The sequence below is a fragment of the Polyodon spathula genome, chromosome 19 (genome assembly GCF_017654505.1).
Source record: "Polyodon spathula isolate WHYD16114869_AA chromosome 19, ASM1765450v1, whole genome shotgun sequence".
Lineage (NCBI taxonomy): Eukaryota > Metazoa > Chordata > Actinopteri > Acipenseriformes > Polyodontidae > Polyodon > Polyodon spathula.
In genome coordinates, this window is record NC_054552.1 from 34,223,097 (window position 1) to 34,233,096 (window position 10,000).

Here is a 10,000-nt window from a genome sequence, read left to right on the forward strand (position 1 = left end):
GAATTCAGAAAAGTGCAGCACTACCACATCTACTGGAGGCGACAGCATTTTCTTATCCACACAAAGCCGTCCTCTCGCTGAACAATACATTCAGCACATTTATACATTACATACCATACATTATTATATATATATATATATATATATATATATATATATATATATATATATATATATATAGATATATAGATAGATAGATAGATAGATAGATAGATAGATAGATAGATAGATATATAGATATAGATAGATAGATAGATAGATAGATAGATAGATAGATAGATAGATAGATAGATAGATAGACACATAGATAGACACACACACACACACTGGGGTGGCATTTTCATTACAATTTTTCAAATCTGAAAATGCCCAGATACGTTTTATAATAATTATAATGATGGTAATCATATTTGTACCCGTTATGTCTTATTTGTGAGCATCAGTTGCCAGTTTAAATGCATGCAGCTGTAATCCAATACCCAGTCTGCTGTGCTTGTAGAGCGTTTGCTTTTGCTTAAACTCGCCTCTTAGTTCTAATACTAATCTTGAAATGCTTTCCTCCTCTGGAGTTGCACATTGGCTGCACGGCAGTATAACTTTCCCTGTGTGTCTAATTTGGTGTGCTTATTAATGAAAATATTGATTTGCATATTAAGTGTGTTTATTTATTTAAGTAAGCCTTGTTGTGCTCAGGTTATGGACGTGGAAAATGCCAATTGTACAAAGGCTCATTTTAATCTTTGCAATAATAGTGGGCATAGCTTGACATTTAAAAGACCAGTTCAAGATGCACTACAGCCAAAATTAAAGGCGGTTTGGTTTTCAAAACTCTAATATAGATCTGTTATTAGTAGCAGAATTGGAATTGCTGGTATTATTACTGGCGCATGTAAATAAATAATTCTGTAGGTTTGTATTTCCATGCATCATCGCATTATCTTGACTTTGAGTCGGGCTCGGAGCAGCACTTATATTATTTCACTGAGCTATTGCAAACGTTTTGTTTTCTGCAATTAACCGATTTAATGAAATTCATAAAACGCCGACTTTATTTTATTATTACAATGTTTCACATATTTGGAAATGCATATTGCTGTTTGGCGCTTGGTAAATCCATACTAAAATCCCATTGGAAAACAATATTCAATTTCTTTCCCTCTGTGTGCTGGTGTCTTCTTTTGTTAGTGAACAAGTGCCATGTCTTAAAATGTATCACATTGATGGCAAAGATGCTGTTGAAACTATTGTGGTGATGCGCGTGGTATAAAACGCATTTCTCCTTGCATTCATTGTGATGGCTGATCGCTACACTATTTCTCCTACAATATATCTTAAACTCTTTAAGCACAGTTACCAGCTTGATTTACCTGCAAAAAACAATTTGCACTGCTCACAATCTACTCCAGAAATAAAAAAATATATATATTCATATATTATAATATATATTAGAACCTCTCTCCGGAATATATCGTATATATAATCATTATTAATACATTATGCCTATGAGTACCTATCTAAATACTATCTCTCGTCCTCTCGAGAACGGACTACGACCGAGAGAGAGGAGAGAGAGAGAGAGAGAGAGAGAGAGAGAGAGAGAGAGAGAGAGAGAAAATAGGCTTATATTTAATTGAAATATCATGAGAAATGCAATTCAACCAGGTCGGATCACAGCAGTGTTTTTGGAGATCAATAAACAAAATATATCTTTACGGTTTAAACAAACACAACAGAACTAATCTATTTCCGCTTCTTGTTACTGAGGGGTTTATTGTGTGTGCTTAATATTTGCAATAAATGTGAGCAACCCAATCTGATAAATGGCGCTCCTTGCATTGTGTGCACGGTGATTCTCAAAACTCACTAGCAACCCTAAGATCATTGCATGCACTATTGCTGTATGTTTAATACATCACATTTTTACAAGGGTATATAAATCAATATTTGAACCCTGAACAACATGATTTCAATGGTTTTATATTTTACTATCTATAATAACTTAAGTTTATTGCATCCAGCTGAATAACTGAAACATTCCATTATATCTTTCATTCTAACTAGACTTTAGACTATGCAGGGCGATTGACGAGTTAAACATTTAAACGCTTTTGTTGCATTAACTGATATATCGATTAATCACCACTAACTACCCGAAGAAGAAAAAAAGTTAGTATAATTAACATTGTCAATAGAAGTTCAAGGTTCTGTGGAATCAATGCAGGTGCTTACAAACTCTTATAGCCTCTTATTGTCAGTGAATAAAGAATTTAAAAGTGCACGTCACATTATCGGAAAGCAAACACTTACAAAAAAAAAAAAAGAAAATACCTTTTTTTTATTATTCCATTCTTTATTCAGCAGCAATATATTAAAACAACAAACCACAACCTGCTTGCATTCTCTATAACAAAAGTCTAGAGGTGTTCATATGTGCAAGACACATATTCAAGAAGAGTGTTTCAATAGCATTTGTCCATGCGATCCTCAGTTAACAATTAAATCCAAAAATATATATAACATTATGGTTGCATTATAATTCAGTAAATCGTGCAGAACTGGCGCGGTGGGGCGGCTGTGTCGGAGACTGTGTCTCTCTTTAGGACCAAGCGGTTTGTTCTACTTTGGCAAAGAACCAAGTAGCACAAGTGCCGGCTGGCCAATGGGACTGCAGGGGCGGTCCGAGCGCTCTGACCAGTCAAACGAAGTCACTTTCCTTATAAGGCAGCCGGTCTCCATGGTAACGTGTGCTAAGTTGCAGCAGTCGTGTCAAAGTTCACTATATAGAGAGCGCAGTGAGCTGATCACAGGGAAAGCATTCTGCCAGCCCGGCTGCTGCAAATCGCGTTCACTTCCCAGCCTCCCCCTTTTTAACATATTTGATCACTTCGATTCTCTGTTCTTTTTGTATTATTATTTTTTACGCGCATGAAGGAGGTTGTGTAGGTTGTGATCTTAAAAAAAAAAAAAAAGCAGCTTTAGTACCACTGCTTGCGAGTTGACTAGGTATTTCTATCCAGCACTGTAGCTGCTGCTGCTGTGCAGATAGCACAACTACAACCAGAAGAGAAGGAACAAGCATCAAGATTGTTTTTGTTTTCTTTTTAATTCAGTTCATGGTTTTTCCCAGGACTTACACTGTAACGGGGGGTCGTTCGCTGCTGGTACCTTAAGAGCCGAGCCGAGTCTTCTTTTTTTTCCCCCCATAATCTTTAACCTCTCCATCCCAACCATTTTATTCTCTTTTTTCTCTCTTTTTTTTTTTTTTTTTTTTGTTGATGGGTTTCCTGAATGGCTGACGGTAAGCTGCACTGGACTTGGCCTCAAGACTCTTGTCTCTTCTTCAGCTCGTCTCCGAATCCGGTCTAACAGACAGACAGAAAGAAAGAAAAAAAGAAGAGAAAGACTTGATTCGATTGCCTCACAAGTTTCTCCAGACAATCCTCTGTGCAGATTTCTTTATTTTTGTTTTTTTGCTCCTGTATTCTCGCTTGATAACGGCCACGAACAAGCTGCTCTCTTTAAAAATAGAAATCAAAGCATCTGAAGCTCACCCTCCAAAAAAAAAAGGACAAAAAAGCGACAAAAAAAAGTTTATTGACGACGTCTGATAGATATGGCAATGGTAGTGTGGCGCGGCTCCCAGGACGAAGTATCCGAAACGCAGGGGACCCTGACTTCCCAGGTCCCGCAAGTAGGACCACTGGTGCTGTCGACCTCTCAGGTTACACAACCAACACCGCAAACCCCCGTGCAAGGGGGGGCTCCGACCACCACAGCCCAGTCTACTCCGTCAAACCAGACGAACCAGCAAAGCCAAACGGTGGAAAAACAACAGCCACCGCACATCGAGTGCGTGGTTTGCGGGGACAAGTCGAGCGGCAAACACTACGGCCAGTTCACCTGCGAGGGCTGCAAAAGCTTTTTTAAAAGGAGTGTACGGAGAAACCTGAGCTACACATGCCGTGCCAACAGGAACTGTCCCATTGATCAACACCACCGCAACCAGTGCCAGTACTGCCGCCTCAAAAAGTGCCTCAAAGTCGGCATGAGACGGGAAGGTATTGGAATTTTATTTTTGTGTTTACATTGCGCTCGGTGTTTCTGTGTTCCTTACCCCCTCAGATCCCGTCCCTGTGTGGTTTGTGTGTTTTGTTGCCCGCCTTCCTTGTTTCCAACAGGAATACCCAGGCTTAACAACACTGACGGACCGTAAAGCGTTTTGCTGTGTGATTTATTTCTGCAATGTTCGGCTGAAGCAGCGTAAATCATTCTTATTTTTTAAGTGATAGTTTTTTAGCACTGACAAATGTGTGTGTGTGTGTGTGTGTGTTTTTTTCTTACTGTCTTCGTATCGGAAACGATTAAATCAATATTATTCTTCGCATTTCAATAATACATGGGCAAGAATATGAGGCGATGTTTAAATGGCAAAGCCTAGCTTAACACGTTTGACATGCATGGCGTTTTGAAGCCAATCTGTATTGTCCTCCTTTAATATTTCACCCACATTGTAATTCCCTCAAGCTACCCCGAATATAAAAGCTGGCAATGCACGTTAAGTAATACTGGGTTTGTTTATTTCTTTGTTTTCAAATAGCCCGAATGCGTACTATAGTTCCCGAAAAGCCTGGCTGCTGTCGAAGTAGGTTAAGGGTTAGAGGCAGCCGCGTTTTCTTTGTGGCTGTGTACAGTTTCAACACGAGCATGAACTGAACTTGGCAGGCGAATTAAACTCATACATTTTATAAGAATAGACATCAAAAAATAAATAAATGTGTATTAGCCATAATTGTATTTTTGTAGTGTACGCAACTGATTTGATTAGTCACACGGCAAATCCCAAACGCTTTATGCAAATTTAACATATGCATTAATAATAATAATAATAATAATAATAATAATAATAATAATAATAATAATAATAATAATAATAATAATATGTTGGGTAGAATACATATATTTAAGAGTTTAAGAATCATAAATAAATAAATAATAGAAACACGAGTCTATAGAAAAGAAAAGCGAGGCTTTGTTTTGACTGTAGAACTTTACATCACGCTGACATTGCCATGGCATTAATGAAAGTGTGGTGGTTGTGATTTTTAGATTTGTTTAGGTGTTGTTATTCTTATTACTGTAACTATTGCTGCTGAAGGTTTGTGTTTGCTAAAGGGACAATGCAATGCTATCCTGTTCCGCTACCGTTTAATGAATATATGTAGAATTCAGGCATCAATATCTGCAGTTTCTCATTTTACTGCAGCAGTACAAAGGGGACGGATGCCACCCACGCAGCCACACCATGGCCAGTTCTCCTTGACAAATGGGGACCCCCTGAACTGCCATTCCTACTTATCCGGATATATCTCCCTTCTTCTGAGAGCGGAGCCCTACCCAACCTCCCGATATGGCAGCCAATGCATGCAGCCGAACAATATCATGGGCATCGAGAACATTTGTGAACTGGCAGCCAGGATGCTGTTCAGCGCGGTGGAGTGGGCGAGGAATATCCCTTTCTTTCCAGACCTTCAGATCACTGACCAGGTGGCCCTCTTAAGGCTCACCTGGAGCGAGTTGTTTGTGCTCAACGCTGCCCAGTGTTCCATGCCGCTCCACGTGGCTCCTCTGCTGGCGGCGGCGGGCCTCCACGCCTCGCCCATGTCAGCAGACAGAGTGGTCGCCTTCATGGACCACATCAGAATCTTCCAAGAACAAGTGGAGAAGCTCAAGGCTTTGCATGTTGATTCTGCAGAATACAGTTGCTTAAAGGCTATAGTGCTTTTCACCTCAGGTAAGGACACATGTCACAATATCCTTCCTTTATATCAAATATACAATTTCCCTGTCGTGCAATCTCGTTCGTATTGTAATATTTCCCTCAAGTGCTTGTTATTATTATTATTATTATTATTATTATTATTATTATTATTATTATTATTATTATTATTATTACTAGTAATATAGACCAAGTACACAGGTCGCCTTCCAAGATTTCCAGACAATGTAAGTGTGCATCCTATGATATACTCTGACTTGTATCATATAATATGCCGGAATCTAAATACTGATAAAAAAAGACTTCACTGTATTTATACAGCTAACAAAACACACTTTTTAAAAATGCCTTCAGCTTAACGTTTTAAATTAAAGAAGTGTTGCCAGAGTGTAACGTCGGAAAGACTTGTCAGCAGTGATAATATACATCCGTAACGCACACGAAGCCAGGTTTACACGCGAACAGAAATGCTGCAAATCGACTCTAATCTGATCTGTAATTGTGTAGACTATGATAGACGCGAATGGCACACGCATACAACGCATTGATCTGTCATGTATGTTGCCATAATTGGAGGTCAAGACTATATGCTATAAAGTAATTCCATTCTGCCAGCCTCGCCACGTTTAGGGAAAGTCGTAATTCAAAATCAGCATTTCAGATCAGAGCTTTTAATTCACGTAGGCAGTCAATTTAAACATACAACCTTTAATTTTGTTTAAATTTAGGTCAATACTTGCGCATTTTTTTTTTTTTTTTTTTTTGCATTTAAAAATCATTTTAAACGTCTGTGACATCGGTTTGAAATTGGGTCGATATTAAAAACTGATGAGAAAACCCTAAGACAAGTGTTGTGAAGATTATTATTGCAATGTTCTTTTAGTTTGGAGTCGATGTTGCGAATCTCAGTGAGAATCCTGTGAAAGTGTTTTGGAAAAGTACTGTCAGTGAAGTCGGTGGCGATCCGTGTCAGTGTTTGTTCGTTAAATCGCAATGCGTGTGAAAATCCTTTAGCCTAATAAAATGAGACAAATGTGCTGAAGGTAATACATTGAGAAATAACGCTTTATAATGTATGTATGTAATAATAATAATAATAATAATAATAATAATAATAATAATAATAATAATAATAGCAACGTGACCAAAAGGCCAGGTATTGATAGAAATAAACACATGTTGCTTGAACAGTTGTCTCATTCCAAACTCTTAACGCAGCCTCTGCATGTCTGAAGTCGCTGCAAGACATTTTCCAAGCAGGAGCGTGTCATCACAGAGTGTCTTAAAATTACACAAAACACGTCTCCCTGAAGTTAAGATTAACAATGTAATTACTCATCAGGGTCTCCGGGCTTGATATGAGGAAACAGAAATGCTCAGCTTACGTGGGAAAAAGGACTCTCAACCCTTTCCTTGTTATGTTAGGATGATCTGGGGATCCAAAGCATTCTCTGGACCCCTTCCAGAGCTGGAACGTGACCCAAACTTCATCTGTTGTATTATTACTTCACATATAAAAAAAAAAAAAAATAGAAGAAAACTTTATTATTTTTACCGAATAACTGATTACAATGTAACATATTTTATTAAAAGCCCATCTCGTGTTTTCCTCCCCCCTGTTAATGTTGAAGGCATTGGGATAGCATGTTATCCAGAGGAAGTAGTGAATGGGATTTGTTTTCCCAGTTGTCATTGCCGTGTAGGGTATACCACAGTCTTTGTGCTATTTAACATTCGTATATTTTGTCTTATATCATTGTGGGGAGAAATAATAATAATACAAATAAATAAATAAATCAAGTAAAACCCTGCAGATTGTTTGCCAAAACGTGAGGCCTGTGTGCTTGACAGCGAACTGTTCTTGTGCTGCAGCGTTGTTTACACCGCCGACGCCAGATACCATGAAAACTCATACAAAGCGTTGTGCAAACCTACGACGGCCATATTTCTTTGCGATTCCAGTAATACTGTATAACCCTGGGCGAGTGTGGCTGCTCAGCCCGTCCTATCTGGGGTAAACACTGTTGATGTTAATCCCGGCTGCAACACCGTGAAACATGCACAGGAAAGGTCAGGTCACAAACCCTGGTGTTGTTTAAAAGCTACGGCAAAGCCTCTTAATAAGACTGCGTGTATTATTAAGACTATTTCAGATCTCAAAACCATTCCATTTTCCATAGCATCAATCTGGATGTAAATAAATACCACTGGCAAACACAGAGATCACTGTTTGCATGGCTGGTTTTGAATGAGGCAAGCTGAACCCAGGGTTTTCTAGAGGGGCGTTGTTGTCAGTTTCACAGAATTAAAATACAACGCATATATGCGTACACCCCTCAGACAGGGACGGTGTCTTGAGGAGAGAGAACCGCGGCTGAGTCAGTGAGATAAATAATAATTGGAATACAGTGTTTAATTTTGACTTTACAGATCCATAGGCCCTCATAACATGGGCAATTCTCTTCTCTTTTATTTTAAACGACTTTGAAAAAAAATGAAATAAAACGAGGCACTCATTTTACATTTCTGTTGCAAAAATATGTCATCCCTGATCCGTGAAAATGAATGTTTATTTTTTAAATTTGCCAAAAATAATAAATAATGACTCATTTAATTGCATGATCTGAAGGCCCGATGTATTTTGGTTTTGTTTGTTTTTTTGTATACGAGTTAGTGTTTCAAATTGAACCAAGCGCTTGATCTGACGATTTCTCTTGCTTTTCCCCCGCTTCTAGATGCTTGTGGTCTTTCTGATGTGGCCCATGTGGAAAGTTTGCAAGAAAAGTCCCAGTGTGCATTGGAAGAGTATGTTAGGAGCCAGTACCCCAACCAGCCGACTCGCTTTGGAAAGCTTTTGCTTCGCCTGCCTTCTCTCCGCACTGTTTCTTCTTCTGTAATAGAGCAATTGTTTTTCGTCCGTCTGGTAGGTAAAACCCCGATAGAAACCCTCATCAGAGATATGCTGCTGTCTGGCAGCAGCTTTAACTGGCCTTACATGTCAATCCAGTAGACAGAGAAGGAAAACCCCTTTCTCTTTAGAGGGGAGCAAAATGCTGTTACAAGTTTACTAAAGAAGAGGGGGCTTTTTTTTTTTTTTAAAGAACTGTGAATTTAAAAAAAGACTTTCAATGAACTTTCTAAATGCATTTAAGAACTCGTGTGTCGTTCTGAACAACTTGCTACTTATCATTTTTTGTAAAAAAGACATTTTCAGTTTTTTTTTGTAAACTTGAGAAAAGTCGATAAAAAGTGCATTTAAAAAGGAAAATTTGGAGAAAATTAGGAGAAAAGAAAAAAAAGTAAGTTTTCTTTTCCAAATTATGATGAATTGTCCTGTGTCTGTGTATCTATAGCTGTTTTTGTATATACCTTTTTTCTTTCTTTCCTGGTTCTAAACCGGCTTATTACGTGGTTCTGTAGTATACGGTTTGTTTGTTTTTTTAAATTATATAACCATGGCTTTTATCAAGCATAAACAAAAACAACTGTGTATCGTGTAAAGTATGTGTTCTACAAGAATTAAAACTGAATCCACTGCAATGTTTAGGATAGGGTGGGGGTGGGATTGTATACAATACTTAACGCTGGAAACGCACTTAATGTACAATGAAGACCCTGAATCTACAAGGGAGGGGGCGGCGGTCTGTGGCGAAAAAGCTGACCACTGTTCAGTGACCCAACAACAAAACTAGCAATACCCCGAGGACATGGAGTTTGGGGATGTGCTGATACGACATTTCTGTAGAGCCAGGTGTGCAGGACACAGTACACTTCAAAAATGAAAGACAAAACGCATTTCCTTCACCTTGCGTCTCACAATGGAAAACGTAAACCTGTATATTTGCAACGCGTTTGTAGTATAACTATTGTCTATATTTTGCCCTTTTTTGTTGTTGAAATTTTACATTGAATTCAGCATGAAAAAAAAAAAAAAACACTGTTGGCACTTATAGTTAACACGTGGAGAATTCCTAGGATTAAATAATTTTGTGTTTATGAGCGATAAAGCTTTAAAAAAATAAAAATAAAAAAATAAACGTAATTCATATTGTGTCCTGTAAAAGTTTTAATAATTGAAATGTTTGGTTAAGTCATTGTGTGTAAAATTCCAGTAGAAAAAAAAGAAAGTTTGTGGGAATTAAAATATTAATTGATATATGAAACTTGTTTGGCTTTACAAGTGTACTTTAATCAGGTCTCTCAAATTCCAGTATGCCCGTGGGT

The 10,000-nt window shown here is 38.1% G+C and overlaps 1 protein-coding gene across 3 annotated transcripts in view; it reads left to right on the forward strand.

The window, feature by feature from the left end:
- Positions 1-2,405: 2,405 nt before the first annotated feature.
- Positions 2,406-10,000, forward strand: part of LOC121294724 (COUP transcription factor 2-like) — a 7,732-nt gene continuing 137 nt past the window's right edge. Inside the window, exons 1-3 of one of the 3 annotated variants that reach the window (XM_041218765.1) lie at positions 2,406-4,058; positions 5,267-5,791; positions 8,512-10,000. The exon at positions 8,512-10,000 is cut by the window's right edge and continues 137 nt beyond it. In XM_041218765.1, the coding sequence (XP_041074699.1) occupies positions 3,614-4,058; positions 5,267-5,791; positions 8,512-8,786 (1,245 nt within the window). In that variant the 5' untranslated portion in view covers positions 2,406-3,613 and the 3' untranslated portion in view covers positions 8,787-10,000. Of the gene's footprint in view, positions 4,059-5,245; positions 5,792-8,511 lie in introns of all 3 variants that reach the window. The other 2 variants (XM_041218763.1, XM_041218764.1) reach the window with 2 other exon arrangements.